The sequence below is a fragment of the Athene noctua genome, chromosome 6 (genome assembly GCF_965140245.1).
Source record: "Athene noctua chromosome 6, bAthNoc1.hap1.1, whole genome shotgun sequence".
NCBI lineage: Eukaryota > Metazoa > Chordata > Aves > Strigiformes > Strigidae > Athene > Athene noctua.
The window spans coordinates 1073818-1099163 of NC_134042.1; the positions used below are offsets into that span (position 1 = coordinate 1073818).

At 51.4% G+C, this 25346-nt stretch overlaps 1 protein-coding gene across 1 annotated transcript in view; it reads right to left on the reverse strand.

Moving 5' to 3' along the window:
• Window positions 1-25346, reverse strand: part of LOC141961799 (hydrocephalus-inducing protein homolog) — a 125680-nt gene that overhangs the window by 25978 nt on the left and 74356 nt on the right. The window contains 10 exon segments of the mRNA XM_074909136.1: window positions 72-215; window positions 2081-2336; window positions 4467-4705; window positions 12373-12525; window positions 14776-14940; window positions 15402-15537; window positions 16785-16885; window positions 17694-17929; window positions 19880-19947; window positions 24174-24397. Coding sequence (XP_074765237.1) covers window positions 72-215; window positions 2081-2336; window positions 4467-4705; window positions 12373-12525; window positions 14776-14940; window positions 15402-15537; window positions 16785-16885; window positions 17694-17929; window positions 19880-19947; window positions 24174-24397 — 1722 coding nt within the window.

Sequence of the window (25346 nt, forward strand, 5' to 3'; positions counted from 1 at the left end):
AGCACACGCCCCACCAGGCTTTCAGTCACCAGCCATGCTCTTCAGTGCCAGGATGAAATCCAGAGACTTACCTTCTCCACCCGGAAAGCGATTTCCCTGGAGGACATTTTCAGGACGGGAGCGATGAACTCGCAGGTGACATCCACTTCCATTATCGGAGCCTTCTCTGCCTTGCTCCCCACGACGGCGTGGCACAGCAGCCGCTCCTTCACCACCTGCACGGAGGAGTCACCCGTCACCCAGCGGGGCCCAGCAGGGCGTCCCCAAAACGCACTGTATTTGCTGCCCACCCAACCACAGACCCTGTTACCGCCATCAAGTTACAGCCACTGGGCTCCTCAACAGCCCCCTTTTCTTTTTATGCTGCATCCCATTTATTCTGCTCTCAAACGTCCGTAATGCCACACCCCACTATCCACAAAAAGCCCTTGTGAGTCATGTGCTGCCTACAATTGTAATAGTCCCTGCCCCAAATTATTACTGTTTTGATTTGTCCCACTGCCAGGCATAATACTTACAGAAAGCTGTAGGAACTTATTAAAAAAAATTTTTTTAAAATGCAACTATATTAAGGGAAACAGGTGACAGAAGGGCCAATGCTAGCAAACCCTCCCTTGGAAGCTTAGAGGACAGGATCCATGGGAAAAACCCAAACAGGCAGACTGCCTTCAGGTAAAGAGGGGGCCACCCATTCCTAGCAGGTACTGTGCCCTCCTAGAGCTGGTTTTAAAAGAAACCTCCCCAGGAAAGAGAGGTCTTGCAGTTTACATGAAAACCCTCTGCTTAAGCTGGATGCTCTTAAGACTTTTTCCTGATTTCTCATGGTTTCAGTTCCCCAAAATCCTCCCTTCATTTCTCACTCTTCCCTCTGCTACAACACCACAACTCCTCCTCAGAGCCTACAGACTCAAAACCATCTGTGCTACATGTGCGATGCAGGGAGTTGGGCTTCTGACCGACATCAAGAGTATTAAGTTCTCAAGACCCGAGGAAGGTGGAAAGCCCACTCCCAGGGTCTTGGCTTTGACTGCAGGAGCCAGGTAGCCACAGCTCAGCTCACAGATCCTCTTTCGGCTTTCGCGGCAGGACAGCCTCTCCAGCACCCTGATCACTTTATTTCCTTTCTTTTCCCTGCTTCAACAAAACCTTTGGGCTCCGAACTGCACAGGGACAGTCCCATCGCAGTCAACTAGGTGAGTAATCAAGTATTCCTCAAGCTACCTACCAAGGCAGCCCTTTAAAACACCTTTCAAAACACAAGTATCAGCAGGAGCTTGATGCAGATTTATTCCACATTTGCCTAAACATCTGTGCCCAGCAGTCTTGGAGAGAGGGAATGCACACCAGGGTTAGCTGGAAGTTTCTCTGCAGAGTAGGATTTCCCCTGGAAATAAAGAGTCCAGGGAGGAGAACACCCCGTGACCCTGCTGAAATCTCCCCCTGAGCTGCCATCCAAGGGTGCTGCGAGACCTGGCTGCCCTTGGGACCCTGGGACTGGCTGAGAGACTGAGGTGAGCCGTTATGGAAATACTGACAAAGTCAAGCTGTCAATTGTAACGATCCCTGCAAACAGTTTCCCACGTGGATGAACATCACCCGATCACTACAGCTGACACACTGTGTTCATTTTTCTGCTCCAGGACTCAGTGCTAGACGAGCCCTCTGCCCATGCTTGTCTACGGAGGAAAAATGATGCTACTCCCAGACACTCCCTCCCTTCACAGGTGTTTTGTTTTACTCACTGCTTCCCCCAAATACATTACTTTGCACTTTGTTATTTACTTTCTGCCTGTGCTCCTAGTCTAAGCGTAACTTATTTTCTCTGCCCTTCCTTTCTGCCTCAGCACATGACACCTTGTAACCTGCCATTTGCCCCTGAAGTAGCAATATCTCCTTCAGTCCGTGTTTTGGTATCAGCAGGTTGGGTTTACAGTAGCCATGGAAACATGAAAAAGCCTTAGGAACTGACAGTGGCCAGCAAGGAAAGCTGGTGCTGCCATGGTAGCTCGTGCTGTTAGAACAGTTTCTTGAAAGCACTTGCTCCTGATGGGGAAGGCTCAGCCCTCGGGGGGGACCTCACCTGAGGAGTGCTGGAGAAGCATTCCAGCACCATCTCCGTAGTCTTGCCCGGCATCAGCTCCACCCTCAGTGGCTGAACCTTAAACCCAGGGCAGGCAGGTCTGGGGCTCTGGGAGGAACCTTGGCCCTCGGTGGTGCTGACAGCAGGGACACGATGACGCCGGCGAAACGAGCCAGAACCTGCTGTTGACCAGTAGAGCCAACGGGTGCGCCGTCCTTTGTTTGTTACCTTGAAGCGGTAACAGCAGGGATCCAGGCTGGAAGGGAAAAGAGATGGAAAAAGTCATGGGAGCTGCTATCTCCCAGCGGTCACCCGGCTTCAGCACCCTGATGGCGTTACCCGACTGCACACTCAGCAATAAAAGCACCTCCAAAAAGGCTGACCTAGCTCAAAGCTTCAGCAAAAGCCAGACCTTGGTTGCCCCTAAGTTTATCAGCATCCAGCAGCTGCTCTGCGTACAGCAAGGAAGAGCTGCATGAAGATCATCATCTCAGCTGCTGCAGACAGAGCATCACCAGCCTAGAGACCCGCCGGTGACCTGGGCACCCCCTGCCTCGCTGGCAGGGCCCCTGCCCTGGCACCCCCAGCCCCTTAGGGAGCATCCAACCTCATCACCCCCAACACATCATCCTTTGCCTGAACAGTGCAGCTGCTGTTGTGGTTTAGGAAGATAATGCACTGTGAGAACACAGGATCAACAGAAGTTTCCCCAGATCAAACATGGCAGCAAGACCAGGTCTGGCTGCTGAGGGGATGAAGAAACGATGAGAGATGAATAACTAGAGCTAGATATAAACCAAAATGAATACTCAAGGGAAATTGATTTCTTCATGTAAGGAAACACTAACTGCAGGCTCATCTGGAGTAATTATTTTACCCTCTATAAATCTGAGCATGACCAGGACGTGAATTGTTCCTGGAACAGTTACTGGTTTTTTGAAAAGGACAGAATACACGGCTTACAAAATGCATGCCTGCCCCAGGCAGCTAAATGCACAGACCTGAGCCAAGAATAGAACAAACCAGCCGCTGAAACAGACTGTTAAAACATGATGCGTACAAGCTTAGTGTGAAATGGTTTCTGTGGTGGACAGCACAGACGAAAGCTTGGAGAAGCTCTGGGTGGATGCAGAATTTGTGGCTCTGGGAAAGCCCAACTCATCTGAGATGTTACCTGGGTCCCGTCTCAGCTCACCTGGGGCAGCTCTGCAGCCGACAGCAAAGGCAACAACTCCAGAGTCTGCAGAGCAAGACGTGAAGGGGGGCAGAGGACCATGACACAAATCACACTGACATCGCCCACTCCGTTGGGTAGCCAGTCTGTGGCTGCACAGAGCACAGGACACGCTGGACAAGCACCAACCCCCTGCAATGTCCCTGCGTATGTGGGTGGCTTGTGCATGCATATTTAACCCCCCAAAATCTATCCTACAGAGTAGGATCAACCTGCTTTTTCTACCCCCAAATTTAGGGATTGGACCGCTGTGGACACTCTGCAGCCAGGGAAAGGAACAGGCACCTCAAAAAGACTATTCTTCTCATCCTAAGAGGTGTCCAACACAAAGCAGGCAGCACTTTGAAAAGGCTTATTTTTCTCCCATTTACAGGAACAGGCCTGGTCAGATAGACGCGTTAGGACCAGTGAACCCCCTCCTTTGAGCCAAGCTCTTTAATTAACACCTTCCATTTATCCTGCCCAAACTCAGTGGACTTCTCCTCCTCTCCCTTCCAGAGCTGGTCCAGTGCCACCCTCGCCTGCCCGCGCCTCAGGCTCCGCTGCGGCGGTGACGCCGAGGAAAGCCGGTGGGAGAGACGAGGGAAGAGCGACTACGTCTGATGAAGAGCAGCCCGGCAGGGGAGACGGGGAAGGCGAGCTAATGAGGGATGACACGGGGCAAAGAAATTCTGCTGCTCCTCAGGACCGCTGGGCAGAGGGCAAACAAAACAGCACCATTCATTTAGTCAGGGACCTGCTAACAAGCTACCACAAAGGTGTTCCGCTGTTGCGAGATGATACTCCACAGGGAAGGGAAAAACAATCAACATGATTGCAAAGGGAAATGTGTTTATACTTGTAATGTAGCATCTTCCACCCAGAGGCTTCCAGGACCTGCTGTTTTCCTCCAAATCTCTTTTTGTTCAAGTGAGGAAATAGATGTATTATAACTAAAGACAAGTCAGTGACAATTTAACAACTGGTTTCCATTTTGGTGGCTTTTGAGGGTATCTAACAACTTTCAAATGGCCACAGAAGGTTTCTAAAGGAAGCCCTGGGGCTTCAGGAAAACAGAGCCAGGACCTTGAGCGCTGAAGAACAACCAGCCTGAAGGACTACAGCAAAACTGCCCCTTGCTGAGCCCACGGCAGAAGCTGAGAGATACCCTACCTGAAGTGGGGTCCCAAGTTGAGCTCCGGCGCAAAGAGTTTGTCAGTGACAATCGTGGTGCCAGTGCCAACAGCCCGGACGGGGATCACGTAGGTGTGGCTGTTCTCGATGAACAGGTTCACCTCGTCCTTGAATTTCTCCGTGTCATCCAAGCTTGCTACGACAGCTACTGACACCTCTGTCTCAGGAGGAATCACTCCTTCACTGGGTTCAATCCTCCAGCACGAGCATTCACGAGCCTGTAAGACAAGCCGAACACTAACTTAGCATGGAAACCACGGACCCTGGGCTCTTGTGGGGTGCAGGAAAAGGAAAGGCTGAAGATATGAGGATAAAAACCAGAGAGGGTCCATTTCCCTAAATCCAAGCTGGAAACAACAACTATGCAGGAGCTTCTACAACCTGTATTTTACCTTCCTTTAACAGACTCACTTCATTAACCCAGTGTTGCCCAACCCAAGGGATGCTCATCCTCAGGAGGAGGTTATTCCTCCTCCAGTCTCTCTTTCGGAGCGCACGCCAAGGGAAGCTACTTCACCTCTCCTGGCTTCCTGACAATGGGCGCTGGGCTGGCATAAAGGCTCAAGGCCAGAGGAAGCCAGGACTGCTCAAATCCCACCGCAGCAGCCACACGGCTGGGGGATACTGCTGAGAGCCTGAAGAGTAACTCTGCAAAACCGGCTGATCAAACCCCTGACACCAACGTCTTCTTTCCCAAGAGTTACTCAGTGCTTCTCAACAGCCCCCGAAGAACTGAAGCACTCGGTTCCCACTGATCACCAGCTGCAGTGAGGTGCCCCAGTGCCTTCTGCTTTGGAAAATTCAGCTATAAATGTTCATAGCAGGGCAGTAAAGCAATAAGCAGAAAGCAAACTGGAAGGCACGTGCCCTGTAGGCATGGCCCGGGCTTCCAAGCACTCTCTTCCCTCTGGTTTCTCATGGACCTCCCTCCACAGCTGCGGCAGTGAAGGTGCTGGACCCCAGCCCCTCTAAAACCACGTTCCCAGGGAGCAAGCCTGCAGAGAGGAAACACACACCGTGCTCCCTGGCCAGCGGGAAATGCACAGGGAGGCAGATGTACAGCTTCCAAGTGTCCATCACGGTGGTGGTGGTGCCTGCACCCCACACTTCAGTGCCGTGTTTGGGGTGACAGGCACTACTCATCCAAAACCCTGCAGTATTGTAAGAGAAGAGGTTTCCCCCCGCCTTTTTTATTTTTTAATGGAAAGCAACAGTGTGCTTGGAGGCCTGACACGATCCAAGCAAATGCTCGATCCAGATGAGGTTAGCTCGAGTTCCCATCCATCAGGCTGGCAGCACTCAGCTCTAACAGGACACCAGCCAGCCCAAGGGAGAAGAGCGTCAGAAAACCAAGCAGCACTTTGAAGTCTTGGGAAGCATTTTAAATAACCCCCCAAAGCGACCTCTGCTAGCAAGGGTAAGACTTTCTGCGGCCAGGGAAGCAAAAACTTGCTGACAGGCAGCGTCCCAGCAGCGTGTGTAGGATGCCCCAGCTCGGATAGCTCCTTAGGCTGGCTGTGCCCTGCATGGAGAGCAGGTCGGGTCTGCACGCCTGCGTCCCAGGTGGAGCATGCCAAAGGCATCAACATTATTCCAAGTGCTGGCAAAATCAATCAACTCTGCTCCATTTAATTTGTCCTCTAGAGCTGCAAAAGGAAGTCTTTAAAAAAGCAAGATGAGAATGGGATGAAGGAAGGTTGTTGGCACAGGGTAAACTCTGGGGCCTCACACAGGATCCCACCACCCCTCCTCTGCTGCCCCTGCATCCCGTGCGCAGCCCATCACTAGCCTCAGAGGATCCACTGCGCTGCCACCAGCCGAGGGCTACCCAGCCAAGGCGTTCACACCAAGCCGGTGGCTGTTAGCTTTTCTTTGCCCTCTGATTCATGGTAGCTCACTGGAAAAGGAGACCTGATAGCTCCACCCCAGAGGTGAATCTGCATGTCTGCTATCTGGCAAAGCTCATTTATCAAAGCTTGGCAACAAGCCAGGCAGTAAATTGTACCCAAGAAACTATGACTGAGGAATAATGACAGGCTGTCTCGATGGAGCCAGACTTTGAATTTCCCAGGGTGAGCCAGGGCCAACAGCCCACTCCAGAGGAGCAGGAATGGCATTGTGTCCTCATTCTTTCCGTTAGCATTTGGTGTGGGTCCAAGGGGCAGCACGGGGCAGCACAGTGCACCACTGAACAGGAGACCTGCCGGGACCAAAAGGCTCTGCCGGGCCAGACTCACTCAGGCTTCCAGGTCAGCTTCTGCCTGCGTGGATCCAGGCTGCGTCCCAGAGACAAGGAATCTCTTGGAGCCACGCTAAAAATTCCCCCCACTTTGAAGACCACGATCTAAATTCTGATAACGTCCCTGCTACTCGCTTATCCTTGAATGCTCCAGAACACAACCCAGCAGCCCTGTGCACTGGATAGACAAAAACAGTGGCTATTTCTGTCCCTGCAGGAGCTTGCACAGAGTCCCTGAGTGCTGGGCAAGGGTGGGGATCAATCACTTACTCAAGAAGCTCAATGCTGAGATCACTAGCTTCTCCCAGGACACATTTCCACTGCGAATAAGAGCTGCCAGAATTTGGATATAAGACACCACTGTGCATCTAAGAGATGGATGGATGGATGGATGGATGGATGGATGGATGGAATGGCATTGATGGCTGGGATGGGATGGATGCCCTAAGGGACGACTGAGGAGCCACCACACTCAGTTCTCTTGAAGCTGCATAAAGCTAGTTAATTAAGTGATCTGGTCATTCTGGCCTTGCACAAGTGAAAGAGGAAGCAGAACTCAGTATTAAAATGCAGCTGTACTTTACCAAGCCACAGCCCTAGCAAGGGAGCATTCACACCTTTGTCAGCTGACCCATCGCTCCTCACAGAGGCTGCACATGAAGGGGAAATAAAACCCCGTCCCACATCAGTTGTGCACAGAGCCTCCTCCCGGGTGTTTCAGCAGTCCTGAGGTGGGGGACCCTGCGTTCTTCATTTCAAAGCTACTCTTTATCCGCACAAACTGCCAGTGGCAGAAGAGAGCCCCAGACGGCCCCGAGCCCCAGTAGGAGGTGGAGGTCAGGGCACGAGGCTGGCTGGATGCTCCCACCAACCACCAGCCGCCTCCTGGCACCTCAGCACCAGCATCTCCTCGGCGAAAGCACGGATGGGGACCACTTTGGTTTAGCCTCTGCCCCAGAGCACCATCAACGGGATGTTTTATGAAATCAAAAGGCAGAGCCTCTAAAAAAAAAAAAAAAGTAGTGTGGCACTCACTGCCACTGACAACAGAGCCTAACTTGTCAAGCTTGGTTCAGCCAATAGCAGACTGCTGAGCGAGCTAACTAAACTTGTCTCCATTTGTGTCCCTGGTCCAGAGCTCACCCCTCCAGAACCCATCTGCGCTTCCTCGCTGGGCTGGGGAGATCAGGGCCACCTGGTTTGATAACCAAACTCCTCCTGCTTTTCCTTTGGGAAAAGCACCCTCCTGAGTCACTCTTGCTTCTCGGAGCATAACTGCCTTGAAGATTCTACCCTTCTTTAATTCATTTAGCCAACAGGTACAGCATGATACGACAAGTTTAATTTCCCTAGACAAGCAGGATAATAATTTCTTCCATTACTAAAAACAGCAATTCTGAAAGGGCATGAACTCATAGAAGATACCTTACGTGATAAAAACCAAACTCCCCCCTGTCGCCAGGTTTCAGGCACCTTTTCCAAGCTCTCCTCCACACCTCTGCTCCCCTTTCTAAGAGCCACATGCTCTGGACTTAAGCCTGCTGGACCTAAGCCTGTGCGACACTGGGAGGGACGCAGCCTTCCACCTTCCTCAGGTTTTGGTACAACCTGTCACCAGGGCAAGACTGACGCTCCTGGCCGTGACCCCTGCTCATGACTGATGCCGTGTGTTTCCAGGCACAGGTGGCTACAATGAATGGTTCCCTCCAGCTCTGGCAAGACCAAACTGGCTGGAAATCAGCAAATTGGTACTGCTGTATTAGCAAAACATGGCCTTTAAAACCTAAACTAAAAGGTGAGCTTTTGGAGCACCATGAGGCTCTGGTGAGACAGCTCTGGAAAGAGTTAAGCCTGTGCATCTGTTCCCGTGCTGGGCCTGGCTCATCCCCATCCCCCACTTTGCCAGCTGACATTCTGGTATATTTTGTTTTCTGTATCGGGGCGACTGACACTGGCACTGCCTGGCTCTCTGGCCCAGTCGCTGTGCTGGTGGAGGCGACTGATACTGGTTCTGCCTGTTCCCCCGGCCCGGATACTGTACCAGTAACTTCACTCTCAGGTTCTGTAGCCTTTTCTCCCCCCTGAGGGCAGTGGGTGGTATTAAAGAGGACACGGTAGGCATGGGCAAGTCCCCAACACATTGCAGCGATTTGTGTCTCCTGGGTTTTGCCAGTTTGGTAACACACCCTTTCTAAGCACTCCATCAGCTTCTCAGGGCTCTGCATTTGCTCAGGAGTGAAGTTCCGAAGCATTGGGGGTGCCCACCGACTCAGGCCTTCGCCCATCTTTTCCCACACCCCTTGCCACTCACTATCATCTGACCACAGGGCAGGTTTCCAGGCACTGCTATTGTTAGAGAAGCGCCGCATGGCCAAAACCAGATCTGGCAGGCATTCAGAAAGCATTGTGCTGCAATCACACTGCCCTGCAGGCTCCAAGGATAACTGAAACTCTCAAAAACCGAGAGGATCTCTTCCCCTGGCTCACCCACAGAGGGGGTGAGACCCCTAACAAAAGCCCAAACGGCAAACAGGTACCGGCCCGCCCCCCCCCAGCGATACAAACACATTATAAGCAGTCAGGAGCCAGTACAGCAAAATAAGACCCTTTACACATTTTCCACTGATAACAAACACCAGCACTGAGAACACACAGTGGATATAAGGAATAATCCAGCTCCACCACGCAAGCAAGTGGGCCAGCATTGAAAACATTGTCTTATCAAACCGTACAAATACAAACAGAAAAATTGCACCCAACAGATTGCTCTAGCACACTCTGGTCAGGGTCTGTCCCTTTTTGATTCTTATTTCAACCCTCTTGTGCCCCACGTTGGTGCGTCAAAAAGGCTGTGATGGTTTAGGCCCTGCCGGGACCGGAGACCACGTTGCTGTTGTCACTCCCCCACCCTCGGATACAAGTAGGGCACAAACCCCGGGTTGAGATAAGAAGAAATTTAATACAGCAGTGTAATAAACAATCTGAACAACAACAGTAGCAATAATAACAACAACAAACAGTAATAACAGTAAACAAGACAAAAGATATACAGAGAAATACCGCAATGGTTACAGACAGCCCCGTGCTCCCCGCCACCAAAGCCACAAAGGAAAAAGAATTCCCACGCTCCCGCGCCTGGACCTGAGGTCAGCATGGTATGAATAACCTGGCTGGAGATTCCTTCCCCCTCTCTGCTGGGGAAAACTTAACCCTATCCTAGCTGAACCAGGACAGCATCTTATCTTCAAAAGTTCTGCTCACCTTGGAAGAGACCCCATATTCAGGGCCAGTGTTGCCCATATCCTGGAAAGTTAATTCAACACTCATTTCTAAATAGCATTACAGATATCATTTGAAGGGCACAGCACTGTTACCCACAAAAAAAGCATCTTGCCTTGCTCAGATAATGCTCTTTTCTCCCATAGAGCAAGAAGAAATCTTGACTTGACAGGAACAGCAATTTGCAGGTGATGGTTAATACCACCACCAAGGTGGCACCATGGCCATCTGCATTACAGCATTTTCCTTTCCTGTTTCGAACAAGATACTAAACTTATACTTGCCCTGTTGCTGTCCCTTTATTAATCTTGTTCGGTTTGTTGAGCTGCCAGTCAGCGTGCTGTAACATTGCTGATGCAATGCTGCTGTGAAAATTTCAATCACAGCTCCTTCCTTTGAGCAGGGACCGTGATCTCTAAGCCTAACTGCAAACAGCCACGGTTTCGAGATCAGCCATCAAACAGGAGACAGGGAAATCACAGCTCACCGTCCTGCAGCAATCTCCAGGCAGGAAATCAAAGCAGCAGCTTTTCTGTCTTAGAGAACACAAGACTTGGGCTCAGGGGCACAACTGGATGCAGGATGCCCAAGTCACCCACCAGCAAGGCTAAGGGACTGCCTCTGCTCTCAGAGGTACGTGTGCAGTTCACCCTGGCACCTGACTGCATCTCAGATCTTATCTCCAAAATTATTCAGTCCTCTCTTCTTCCCCTCAATAAACGGCCAGGCAGCCTAAGGCAGCAGCAAAGGGCAAAACTTCAACTGAGGCAGCAAAGCAGCACCAAAGGAGGCAGCTGCTGGGGGCAGGGAGCAGCTGGAGCACACCTCGCCTGCCGCAGTGCTGCTCCCCTGGAGCTCAGCATCGGGGGGATGAAGAGTCTGAAGAGCCCTTGCTGAAACGACTGATCGAGCAGGTTCTCAGGACCTGCTCCCTTGAACACCTCCGTGATAGCAGCAGCTGTCCTGAGAAGCTGAGATGCTCACCGTGGGGTAAGTCAAGCCTGTGGGGTCAGCAGGGGGGACTACGGAGCAGCAGAGCCCACCCTTACTGCAGGGCAAGAAACCATCCCTGACCCCCCTGCTATTATTGTTCTATTTATTGATTAGCCACAATATTTGCAGAGATGGCAGTGAAGCAGGATAGGACTCATTGCCCAGCCCCACGCCTTAGGGCCCTGAGGCAATGCAGAGGCAGAGACACCCTGCGAGCCCCCCGGGACACACAGGCTGCCCGGGGAGGGAGGGCAGGCGTGAGGCCGGACAGCAGTGCCGGAGCAGCTCTGTGGGTCAGGGCCTGCTATGAGCACGCAAACCCCGTCCTTCACACACCAGCACCACCCACCCCAGGTGGCTTGCTCTCTGCAGAGATGGAAAGCAGGTTTTCATTGTGGAATCAAAGCAAGCTGCCCTGGGAATCCCCCACTTTGAGGTTACGTTTATCCCCCAAACAGCTGGAAAAGCCGCGTGAGGGAAATTCAGCCCCGTCCTTGGCCCAGGAGGCTGAGCCTGTACTCTCACACACTGCCTGATGCTCCATCCACAACACCCAGTCCACAGTGCCAGGCCTGGGCTAACCAGCCCCAGGAGTCTGACCCACCGGACACGGAGAAGAACAAACCCCCTCCGAACCCTGCTTTCAAGCCCCTCACAGATCTCCCCTCCAGTGGGGAGCACACCCCACCCGGCCTCAGCGCACGAGCCCGCGCTGGCTGCATCAGCCCTGCTCCCCCTGCCAGGAGCAACCCACCCTCCCTGGGCCGTGCAGCTTCTCACCCTACGCAGCCTCCAGGATTAAAGAGCCTTTCTCTGCAGCCAGTCTCCAGAGGTGCTCTGCAACGCGACGGACTCCACCGTGGGTACACCACCATTACACGTATGTTCTTGTGCAACAACCCAGCTGGTTTGACACCCAGCAGGTGTGAAACTCACCTCACTGCGAGCAGTTTGAGGCCAGACCTCACACCCTAGTCTCTGTCATTACCAGCAGTTCGGCACAAAGCAAATGCAGATCTAACAGGGAAACCGTGTGGAAACCCATGCCCTTTCAGGAGCAAAGGGCCACGGCGTTCTCTTGGTCTCAGAGCTCCAAACACATGAGTCTTAGAGCTAAATACCTTCCACAAAATAAAGGGAGAACTTGCAACACTGATCCAGACTCATTTCTGCTCAAGCATCTACGCAAATTTTCTGTTTTACTCAGGGGTCCCCCAGCTAAAACTGCCCCCAGACCAGGCTCCTCTTGCTGCATTGTGATGGAATACATTGCTCTCTCAGTCATCTAGTGATATGCAAATGTTGCATACAATAATTAAGTCACAGGTTGCTCGTCAGTCATTTTTGTTGGAAAATAGCTCCACAGACACTTACCATCGTTGCCCTGAAGGATGCAGGGATGACACTCTGATTGGAGAGGTGGAGAGTTCGGGAGGCATCTTGCAGAACTTGGATACTGCCAAAATTTATTTTGCTTGGATGCACGTAGACAACTGGTCCTTCTCCAGTGCTCACTAGATGGATTTTCTGCTCCAGAAAGCAGGTAGGAAAGATCAAAAAAAAGAAGAGAGAAAGTTTAAAATGATTAAACGGCTCTAAGGGTACTCCTAGACTGGGGGATAATTACGGCTGTTTGAAGTTTTCAGTGTTGTAAAACTGAAACCAAAGGCCTGGAGCCAGTGTGGGACCTGGACTGATCCCATCTGAAAGGCACAAGCTCCCGTTATCAGAGGATAAAGAAACCCTGTTTCCCATGCTTGCTTTTTCACACCTCCTCCGCACTGGTAACTCTCCTTCCTCTACCTTGTGCCTGCTCCCACTCCTTCTACTGCTCAGTCTTGCCCCAGAGCACCCTCCCTGACTCCTGCTGCTGCACAGCACACTGGGACAGTGGCTTTAGTCCCAAAGCTACGCCTGTGAAAGCCAGCACCAGCCAGAGGCAAAGCAGGCCCTTCAGAGTAGAGATCACACAAGTTAGTTGCTCTGATTTGCACTTACGTCTATTCCTGGTATTATACGGATAATGGGCATTAATTATTAATTACATCATTCAAGCAGTATTTTTTCCTTTTGACAGTCTGAGACCCAAAAGTTCTGTTCTTGAAGAACCGTCACAGACTACTGGGGAAGGAATGTGGATCCCTTTGCTAAACCACCTCCTCACATCAGTAAAAACATTCAGGAGGCATTCAGGAGATTTAGCAGCATCATTTCCACTTGTTTCATTAAAAGTTTAAATCCCTGTAACTACTTCCAAAATGTCAGCCTTTCTTTCTGTTACAGAAAGCTTAAGGCTCACAGGAGCCCTCTGACATCCTCTTTCATGCTCAGAGATGAGAAGACATTTTAAAACAGCTGCTTCAAAAGTTGATATCCTTTTAAATTAAAGCTTAATTAACTGTATTTGATCTTGATTTCAGCTAGATGAAGCCAGGACACTACAGACAACATTCTCTTGCCTACATTTTGTGGTCATTGCTGCTGTTGTGTATGCCTGACTGTGAACATCAGCCTTCAGGAAGCTTTAGTCCAGGAATGCTTTGCCTCATCCATTTCCAAGCTTGGCAGAAAAAAAAGTGTCTCTGTGCTCCAGGTGCAAGCGGCCTGGAGACTCATGAGTCTTTGGCTGGGGCTCTCGGCAAAGAGCTATGATGGGTGTTTCTCAGACGCGATGGGCCTGACTTTCAGCACGGCCTCTTACACAGCGCTTGCGTTAGCAGGATTCAGGGATGTCCCTGTGTGCTCCTGAACAAAAGGCCTAACGAAGCACCAGAGCTCTTCATCTAACCACACAGCAGATGAGGGGTTGTTCTGGGCTTCAGACTGGCCTTCTTATCCTGTCTGACCCAGCTGTAATTAAATGCTGTGTCAGACACTTAGATTACCACCTGGGATGATACCATCCTTCCTCTTCTCTAGGTGAAGGGGAGTGGCTGCAAGTCTACTTGAGATTACAAGACCTCCTGACCTTGTTAATGGATAGGAACCAGTAAAGTAGGATGCTTAGTTTTAACGTTAACCATCACTTGTGTTTCACTAGCTTTTATTTTTCCTGTATTGTACTGCAATGTATACTATTTCATTTATACTCTTTTCCTAACTACCCTCTGACATCTCACCCACTTGTAAAACATCTTGAAACCTGTAAACCCTTGCCTAGTGGAGACAAAACAGGCCTTAGACAGCCTGGTAAACTCCCTGAGTACATCCCTGATAACAGGGACCTAAGAACGCAAGACAATCGCCTGAGAAGACGCCAGTGTCACGAAAAGCGACTGGGAGCGGGTTTACACCAACCCCCTCGGAACAAACAGGAGCTGAAGGATGGTGAGGTCACTCCATGACCATGCATGGACACGGGAAACCTCAAGTTCAGCCAGCGGGCAGTGTGAGGAAGACGATGTGGACCACCAGGGGGGAGAAGACCCTCAGTCTATTTTTACAATGCACGCTCATTTACTACGTAAATGAATTCAGTATATTAGTCAGAGAGCTTTGCTAGTAGCTGCGGCACTTGTGGTGGAGCGATCCCCAGCGCTGCCCAGCGCTGTGAATAAAGAATCCCTGCTGAACCGTCATAATTCTGACTGTGAAGCTCTTTGTTTCACAGACATTAGCTGTTGCGTGTGCCACAAACCCCTTCTTTCCTTGTCCACACCGGCATATATTACAAGTTCTTGTTTTCCCGGGAAGGATCCCCGGAGTTAGCAACCCTGCCTGAGGCTTCACACCCCACCAAGAGGAGTCGCACCAAGGCCCACGTCCCCCAGAACTCACCAGAGGGGATCCGTCACTCCCAAACACTGCAACATGAGCAACAGTGTCCTGCTCTCCCGTCACCTGGGCCTCCAGCGTCAACGGGACCTCCACGGAGCTGCGAGGCTGGACAATCCCCCACGGCACGGGGCTGGAGTACCACACAGAAGCGTCCTCCTTGTGCTCCTGTAAGGGACAGAGTCAAACGCAACACACAGGAGTGACCTTGGGGGAAACTTTGAACTCCTCAACATCTACCACAATGGCAATTCACACACATTTTCAAAAACCCCTAGGAGAAAGCAGAAAAGTACAAAGCAAGATACAAGACTTGTATGGGCTTAGCATCCTCAGAGGGTCCAAAACCTGCTGCACCCACAAACACCCACTCCTGTGCTGGCAGCCTCCTTGCAGAAGCTTTTCACAACGCTCTAAGTTCTCCTGCATGAAAGCACCCCAAAGACTAGAATATAAACTGCTTCCTAAAAAGTTTAAACTGCTTCCTGAAGTTTATATTCAGGTAGCTTCCTTTTCTCAGCAACCTTTAGGTTTCAATATAAACCAGCAAGGCCTTATCCAAAACCCTTTTTTTCCCCTAATAAACCCTTGGTAACGTCTGAGGGCAGGAGGCGGATGCAATGCCAAACCTGAGGAAGAACCCTGTAGCAGCCTGGGAGATCGCTGTCATTCACAAGGGTCAGCATCTGCTGGTAAGGGAATTTTAGAGAGCACCGTCCGAACACCATGACAGGGTTGAGCACTCGCAGCACAGGAACCACGCATCTAGGCAAAGAGAGGACCAAAAGGGAATTAGAGATACGAGAGAATGTGGAGTTCGTTTACTCCCCAAGTAGCATGAAACAGAGCATAGCACATTTGTCAAATAGACAATACCCCTACAGCGATAAATGGCCTTTAACTGCTTCTGACTCCAGCACCCCCTGTAAAGCTGGGGCAAACCCCGGGACTCGGCCTCGCAGAGGCTGCCAGGTGCCCGGGCAGCGCACGGTGCCCTGTGCCAGAGCTCCCTGATCAGCTCTGCCCGCTCTTTGCCCCAGGAGGCTTGCAAGGACCCTCCCAACAGTCCCGGCAAGGCGTGAGCTCTGGGGCAGCCTTCCCCCCGAGTGCTCACCAAGGCTCAAAGGGCACAAGACCCCAGTGTCTCAGTGAGAACGACCGCCTCCTCTCCCACACCGCTGTTGCCCTGCCTGAGAATTCAGCCCTTTGCCCGGCGATGGAGGGCACAAGCCACCCCCTGCCTCAGGCAGTGGGGGATCACCCTCTCCCAGCTCCTGCACCCCACGGCTCCGTGCACTCTCTGTCCCCATTTGCACTTGTTTTACAAAACTGCAGCCCAGGCACTGACTGGATGACTCTGCCTGGGAGAGGGAACAGCACAGTGAACTCATCCCTCTTGGAATTAAACCGACACCCACTGCAGCACAACAGGGCTGAATCTGCCTGCAGCAAGAACAACTTTTGGCTTAAGTCTGAGAACATTAATGCTCAAAAGAACCAGAGGGAAGCAGAGAAACCTGAGCTCACCTTCCACATCAAGGACTATTTTCCCCTTCATAAGGTCTTGCTTTGAGCTTCCCCTCACCAGTCCTGCCATAAGCCCCTTTCCCCTTCCCATGCTCCTTCGTTAAGTGACCCAGACACCAGCTCTCAGCAGGCTGCTCACTGCGGCCCAAATGGATGTTGTATTTTGGCTGCAACCCAGCACAAGTCCGCCACTTGCAGGAAGGAGGAAAGATGGCCCTTTGGAAATTTGTTACACCTCAAGCACCAAAACCCAGGCCAATAATGAATAGAATTACTGTTCCCTTTAGAAAAAGGCTCAGGGCCACGCCTGTCCGTGGAGCACAGGTGCTGCTTTCAGAACACTGCCCATCTCACATCTGGCTGGGCAGAACTACCTCATTAAGCAACACTTGTCACTGGGAGATGGAGCCAGCAAACCACGTGCAAGGCAGCGTGGTGCTGGATGCACGAGGAGAGACGACGAGCTGCAAGGAAAGCGCCGATACCTGGCTGTGAGGAGCAGCGCCGACACCGCCCTGCCAACACCGCACACGTCCACCACCAGAGCCAGCTCGTAGCTCTGCAGAGTGTTGGAGCACAGGGTGACCTGGTGGAAGAGAAGAGCATCGAACACTTCATCACTCCCAAAAGCCACCGTCCACCTGTGCTGTCCTCCGGTTCTCGTTCCACGGGCAGGAAAGGGAGGATTTTGCCCTAACTCTTCTGCTGGTCCACAGACAGAGCACAGTTGCTGGGAGTAACAAAAGTCTTCTGACATATCTGCGTTGTTAAATACACCTTGCGCTTACCAGGGCACATGTAACCACGATTAGATTAATGCTCTACTCCCCACTGTATTAAAATAAAAGGACTAATTTTTAATCTCAACTACAACAGCATAAATGCAGAGGCAATCTGTTGAATTCAACAGATTCAGCTTTACACTGGGAAGCTGAGGGCAAAATGCAGCCCAGCAGGTGCTGTCAGTTCATGGCTGCCAGAGATTTTTCAGTCCCCACTGGAGATCACGGCAGTGAATACAACTCATTCTGCTCATCAGGAGGGGACAAATAAGACCGGGAAGAAAAGCAAAGTGCTTTATACAATGACATCTCTCTTTTTAACAGCCACCTTCTGTCCTCACCCTTCCTTCGCCCACTTTAAATCAAAGAAACTGCTCCAAGCAGCTCTCAGAAACAGATGAATGGCTTCTGCACTTGACCATACGGGACATGATCTTCAGCTGACCATTCTGGGAACAAAGCAGTGGTCCTCCAGAAAAGCCCCAGAGTAACCCAGCTAACAAAAGCCCAACACCAGTGCAGATATCCCCCCCGTGTTACGCTCAGAGCTAGCGGTGCTAAAGCCCTCCCATCCCTCAGTGAAGCTCCAGCTCCACCCGCTTCTTCCCATACCTGGATATCCAGGAATCCCAGGGGGCGGATGGTCCCTCTGCGGGGCTTTATGCTGAATTCTCTTGGCCTGAGTTGACGCTGGGCTCCCTTTCTCTGGAGTAGGCGAGTGTTTTCTGTGATCTGAGCAAGACTGCTGACACTGGGCTCTCCCAAGCCGTCCCCAGGAATGCGAAGGTTGAAGGTGAGGGGCACCAAGGAGGTGTTGGTGAGGCGACATGACAAGGTGTGAGGAAAGCCTAGGAAAATAACACAAATATGAATTTATGCACCAACTGTCCCGTGATTCCTGGTGTGAATAGCCTGTTACGATAAAACTGGGCTTGGAGTTTAGCTCTTTTCAATCTGAAGTACAGCTGAGAAGTTACGCCAGGAATTAATTGTCACTTAAGCTCCCTTTTACGCTGAACGCAGAGATTGCTTCCTTGGAAATGGCCACTCTTGGCGATGCTGAACCCCAGAAGTTTCTCTCTCTCTAGCTGTGAGGAGCTCTCTCGCCTGCCCCCAAACCTGCACCGATTAGTTCTCACTTACAAGTGTCCATCCAGATAGACCATTTATTCTCAAAATTCAATGCCCTGTTGACTCTGGGAACACTCCCACAGTTTTCAGTATATAAAAGCAGGGTATTGTCATCGAGGAGAAGCTGCAGTAAAAGGAGGGAAGGATGAAACTGGGAACAACAGCATGACGCAAAGCACTCTAATGCAGTTTCTCAAGGCAGGACCCTTAAGGCATCTCCTGCCTGGGGCTACCAGACTGAGCACGTGACAACTCATGGCCCTGCACTGGAGGCAAACCTGATGCTTGCTCAGAAATCAGCAGGAGCCATGTTCCACCCCACCTAACAAACAGGACACGGCTTCCACACTGCACACTGCCCCGCACAGGTCGGCATCACTTGAGCTGTGATACTCGCCTTCCCTCATGGAAAAGCAGTGACACAGCCACACCTGGGGGGGTGTTCTGCAGAGACAGGACATCAGCCCACAGCCTGCTCTGGCCTGGACATCTGGCTCAGCTGGCCAGCTCTGCGAGAAGGAGACATCTCCCGTGGCCTGCTCACCAAGCGTCGTTTGAATACAGACGGGGAGGAAAACCAACTGCAGCCACAGCGGGGGGGTTCTCCATGTCCAACAACAGTGACCACTGCCCACCTCCAGCAGTTACTCCAGCAGGGAGGCAGGAGGGGCACAAAAAGGACAAACACAGACTTCACAATCCCAAACGAGACCAAAGTCACCAGATGCAGGTCAATAGTCAGCAGCACAACACAATAGCTGCCTTCAGCTGAAAAGCCCTTATTAATGAAATTACATTAGGGAGGATGAATCTCCTGTTACATCTCCACATTTCTGTCTGGTGTGTTTCTTCTTGTTTTATTCAAAAGGAAATAAAGAAGTAGCAGAGTGGTGATGGAGGGAGGGGAGAAGCAGCTCAGGAAAGGCAATGAGTCTTCTTAAAAAGTCCATGAACAGCATGAAAACACAGAGGCATCCTGGGCACAGAATGATAATGGCCCTTCAATCAATCCACAATGGATTTCACATTTAAACTGTCGATCATCTCAGTCAAAAGCCTTTTGTGAGACTGAGATGGAGAACCAGAAGCTGCATTTCAACGGGGACGCTCTGGATGCTCAGCCCCAGGCTCTGTCAGCAGAGCTGGGCCTGTGGTGGGGAAGGAGGAGCCCGTGGTCCGAGGACATCAGTGCCTGATTCAGAGCTACTGCTTGGGCATGTTACCTGGTGGGTGACAACGAGGGGCCCTCACAGCGTTAATTAACATCTGGCACTAAAGGTCAGGGGGGTAAATGGTATCCCTGCCTTGCCACAGGAACATTGACCCAGAGCAGCTACAGGCCAGTACGTGCCTTAAACTCCCTTCTGCTGCAGTCCCGTCCCCTGGGCCCTCTGGGACAAGGACTTTCACAGTCATTCTGCTGTCAAGGATTGAGAGGTTGGGGCTGAACAGACTACAAGGACACCAAAAAATACTGACTTTCTATCCCTTTGGTCCTACTGATCTCACGATGGCACAGGACTGCCTCAGCAACCAGCAGCCCTGGCTTTAACACCCTGAAGGCTGCTATGGAGGAGCACAAGTGACAGATGGTCTTATGTTAAAATGCTCCATTTTGGTAATTCCCAGAGCTCTCAACCCGTGGACCAAGCCCAGGGCACACTCACCGAAGGAGACATCACCGAAGTGGAGGGCAGGGACGTCGAAATGAAAAGTCGGTCCAATGACGCAGCCCCTGCAAGGACAAAGACAGGCAGAGGAGATGTTGGCTCGGTTAGAGAGAATGGCAAAGCGCTCAGCTTTCCGTACCGCTCGGGTGGGTAAAAGCTGCTCTCAGAACCACGGTGGGTTTCAAATCAACCTGTCACCCCCGTGACAGCTCAGCACAGCACCCATGTGGACAGCAGGCAGCCAAAGCAAAGTGGTCAGCACCCGACAGCTGCTGCTGAGGCTCAGGGCACCGCGGCAGGGTGTGCCCCCAGGCTGCCGCTGGCCCCAGGAAGGTCCCGGAACAAGCGATGGCTCTGTGCCTCGGTTTCCCCACCCGGCATGTGATGGACAGAGGTGTCCACACAAAAGGGGACTCACTGTAACGAGCCTTCCCAGCCACGGGTTCCCTGCTTTGGTATTTCTTAGCTGGAACTGGTGTTTCCATGGAGTATATGAACACCTTTCTCAGAAGACCTGATGCACACAATCATTACACATGCAGGACACATGAATCCAGGGGAGCCCCAAACATCCACTGAGAAGAGCAGCAACAGTTCTACGCAGAGGACAGTTCGATCTTGGAGAAGTATCAGCTTGTCACCAGTGCACCAGCTGACACACCCAAGGGCACCACCTCGCCCGTCCCTCAACTCAGCAGACAGGCTCCAAACTCCAAAACTCACTCACATCCACTGAAATCCGTACTCGAAGCTGCACAACAAACATTAATTGACTTCATGGTTGATGACAATCAATGCCAGTTCTGCCTCAGTTAAAAATCAAGGGCCACAGTGAACAGTGCCTTCTCATTTTACTCACAGGACTGCCACTGTCATTATCCACAGGTTCTGCACATGAACAGACCCCAGCAGCCCGCGGGAGGGACCTGCGTCCATCCCTGCTGTCCCATTTCCAGCATCCCTTTCCAAACACCAAGGAAACAAGCATCCAGCACCTCCTAAGGTTGGTTTCCATGTAACGAGTAATCACCTATGGTCTTGACGCCTTCTGACCGCATAGTCAAAGAGCACTCAAAAACTGACTTTCAGGAGTTTCAATCCAACGCTACTTCTAGATTCTTGCAGTTGAATCAGCTCCTAAGAATAAGCCTGGTACCAAACCCCTGCTGATGGTGAAGTTCCCTCTCCAGGGACCTCACATAACCAGACTTGACCTCCCAAGCTCTAACAGCTTACTCCAGACGGAGCAAAGGGAGCAGATATGCTTTCCATCACAGCATTTGCCAGGAGATGATGGAAAAATACCTCCAAACCAGCCACGACTGGGGATGACATAAGGAAACTGCCAAGGATGAGCCTTGCCAAGCAAGTGGGGAAATGACTGCCCCTTCTCCTGAGTGCACCGAATCTGTGCTCTGGGAAGTTAAACTGGAATGACCGCCCAGAAGGCTCAGGCAAGGAGCCAACCCAGAGCTGGTAACAGTACAGCTTGCAAGAGAAGGGGGGAATAGGCAGTGGTTTTGACAACTGTGTTTTACAGTAGCATTAAGTAATGCATGTGTGAAGGGAGATCAGGGTCCTGGCAGAGCAGGAAGAATAACAACACAAGGTGGGAATGGAACTGCTTGAACTCTCATCCCCGTTCCTTCCTTTGCATCCCAGTGTCCCACCAGCCAGCTTTCCTCTGTTCGAAAGAACCAGAAGCTTTTCTCCATGGAGGATGAAATCCAGCGCACAAAACCTTCCGAAGAGGGAGGCTCAGCTGGACCTGGTGGGTGGACATCTCAAGGGCATTTGAAAACAAACAGTTTGAGCTGTGGGGCTGGAGAATGACAGAAGGGCTGGAGAGGGATCCTTGAAAAGCAAGACAGAGCTCAAGGAGGCAGATGCCATCTCAGGGAGGAGAGGACTGCAATGGGAACTGCTGCTGAGAGACAGCTGCATGGGAGCAGGCGGGTGTGCTGGGCTGCCATCAGATGGGCTGCATGGGAGCCACCATCCAGGGAGGAGGAGTACAAGGATGGGGAAGAAATAAATAAAAAAGGACCAGCAATCCTCTTTCACTGAGACAGAAGGTCTACACTGAGCCCAGGGGAGTGCTGGCCAAACAGGGCAGAGAGTGGCCACAGAGAAGGGGAGGGCATGATGGGCACTGAGAATCAGGGCATCACTGGGCAAAAAAGGACCACTTCATTTGGCTGTGGGGAAGCCAAAACACAACCGTCCCTCTGACAGCTCCTTCCTTCCTTCCCCAGGAGCAAGGCCACTGTGAGGCAGAGGCAGCGGGCACTGTCCAAGCAGTATCCAAGGGATAAATGCATCCTTACCAGCAAAACCTGCCCTTGCTCAAGGAGAAAGCTGCTCATGCAATAACACCCTGTGACCAGTTTGGGGGAGGAACAGAGGAGAATAAATTATTTGATTGTGAAATGTTCCCTTTTGATTTCCAAAAAAAAGCAGCACTTTCCCTCCAAACACAAAGCCAATGTAATTCTTTCTCTACTGAGCTCAACAGACCTATTCACCACTCTTCTCTTGCAAAGTAATAACCTTTCTGTTCTTTTTTATCCATTTCCCTCATTTTATTGGTAAAGTCGACCGCAGAGTCCTCCCATTGCTTTACTGCCTTCGTCTAGAGCCTCCCAGCAGCAGCAGCCCAGGAGGCTGGTTGCCGAGGAGGCACAGCCAGCCCCACAGCTCCAGGGCTCCCAGCACCAGCTTTCCTGCCTACACCACGTCACCCCACCAGCCCGCGGTTAAAGACCAGCTGGGACAAGTTTGCATGCTGCTGCGGTCCTGACAAGTGAGCTTTGCCTCTCCTATCATCAGATTTTTTCCCCCTTCTCCCTTTTGCTTGGTGAGGATTATCTCTTGCCCTGGCACCAGCCGCAGAGCTCCCCGTCTGCCCCGTCAGCACTGCTCTGGCTGCAGAGAGGAGGCACCACCACAGCGCTGGCTGCACAAGAGGACAGCCTGTCCCAACCCATGAGCATGAGAGGTGATGCTGAGGCTGCTGCTGCCCATTTGGGATGGATTATTAACAGAGGATTTTAAAAACACTGCCTCTGGCTGCAGCCACCCAGGCTGGCCCATCCCCAAAGCCCTGCTGGCCTTGCTGTGTGTTCAGGGGGGTGGCCCAGACCAGCTACTGCCCAAAGCTGATGCCATCCCGCTGTCTGACGTTGCCCAAGGGGGAATGAGCTACGTGTAGGAAGGAGTCACTCCAGCTCCTGGGTACCCGGACTGGGCAGCAGGCATCTCCACACCTTTCCTGTACAGCCTCCAGGCAAATTGTTTTCCAGCACAGGTAGTCACTTAAAGCCCCGGGGCCCTCACACAGACACGTGTTGGAACCTGCTGCTGCCAAATTCTGTGCAAACAGCGTCCTGCAAAGTCACAGAGCCACTCGCCCAAACCATGAAGGCAAAGCTGCTTCCCAGAGGAACCCAAGACTTTGAAAGATAAACGGGCACAGGAGGCATGGTCACAGGTGGCAGCAGCTCGAGGGAGCTGATCCTGCCCCTCTGCTCCACTCTGGTGAGACCCCCCTGCAGGGCTGTGTCCAGCTCTGGGCTCCTCAGCACACGGAAGACATGGACCTGTTGGAGCGGGGCCAGAGGAAGCCACCAGAGTGATCAGAGGGATGGCACGCCTTTCCTGCGAGGACAGGCCCAGAGAGTTGGGGTTGTTCAGCCTGGAGAAGGCTCCGGGGAGACCTTACTGTGGCCTTCCAGTACTTCAGGGGGGCTGGTAAGAAAGATTTTGACTGGGTTTTTAGTAGGGCCTGTCACGATAGGACAAGGGGTAATGGTTTCAAACTTAAAGAGGGAAGATTCAGACTAGATATAAAGGAAAAAATTTTTACAGTGAGGGTGGTGAGACACTGGCACAGGGTGCCCAGAGCAGTGGTAGATGCCCCATCCCTGGAAACATCCAAGGTCAGCCTGGACGGGGCTCTGAACAACCTGATCGAGATGATGATGTCCCTGCGCATTGCAGAGGCGTTGGACTAAATGATCTTTAAAGGTCCCTTCCAACACAAACTATTCTACAATTCTACGATTTCCTCTCGCAGATAATTACGCTTCATTTGCTGCTGCAACTGCAATGTTCAGACTGGAGTCAAGGTTAAAAAGCCTTGACTCTTAGCGTGAGGATGCTAGGATCCAAGCCAAGACTAAGACCTTAGACAACACCTTTTTTTCTCTGTTTCATCCTAAAATGAGGTAGGTGGGAGATGATTACCCAACAGCTACAGATGCATACACCAAGCTCCTATAACCCTCCTCACCTGATCGTCAAGGTCACAGGCTCAGGGGATCCAGTCACACTGAAGCTGAATTCTTCTGTGAACTTCCCCAGGACGGTGGAACTGAAGGAGATCCGGACGACCTGGAGCCCGTCTGGAGAAATGATGCCCTCCTGGGGGAGGAAGGTGAAGCAGGAGCCCAGAGCTGTAGCTGGAGGGACCAAGTTGAAGGCAGCGTCGATGGCTCCTTTGTTAAACAGGACCACCTGCAGCAGCAAGAAAGCATAAGGGAAATACATAAGGAATCTTCCTTTCTTACAGAAGGCTGATTTGTTTTCTGATTAACCAATTAACATCTGTAAAATGCAGAAGATGCTGTGTCCTGCTGCTTGGCAGAAGCCAAACAAAATGCAACAGGACAAGCTCTGCCTTCGGGTTTTTCATGCAAAGCAGTGACAGCTTCATAGACACAGTCACTCGAGATTTATTCCACTGACACAGAGCAGCCCACTTCGACTTGCAGCGCAGAGGAGCCGCTCAGCATCACCAAGGCGATTCAGACCTGTCCCTAAGAGCAACGAAGGGCACTTGCAGCTTTACTAGTGAATCATCACACAGCTGATTCTGCTCCCGACGAGTTCGATCCTGCCGAGGGCACAACACATTGCAGCCAACAAGTTTACTGCATGGAGAAGACACCTCAGGGCAGCACTATCACCAACTTCAGAAGCACTCCCCAGCTCTCCTACGGTATGTCATTTAGGATTCTTATTTTGTCTTTAATGGGAGACTTTCTTAGCCTTTGCTCAAACAGACGTGTCAGGAAAGGATGAGCGTGCGGTGCACAGCAGCTCCGTCTACTCCAAAGAATTTCTCTTTCCTAAACATTCACAGCCACCACCTAAGCTTTACTATTATCAGAATAAACTACAAATTTAAAACTAAGCCGTATTTTATTGAACACTTGAGAGATCTACTGCCTCAAACAAGTGACATAATCCCGCAGCACTTGTTGAGATTCAGCTCTTCTCACGTTGGGCGAGCAATGCCCACAGCTGCTGCCAGTCACCAACACACCCACCCAAAGCAAAGCAGTAAAGTTTCTGATTGCTGCAGGGTCAAATCCTGCCATTTCCATGGAATTAACTATCTGCTTTGGATTTCTTTTCCCTAAGTTTTGTCCTTGTAAAACCTGGTAGAAAAATTGAGACAGAA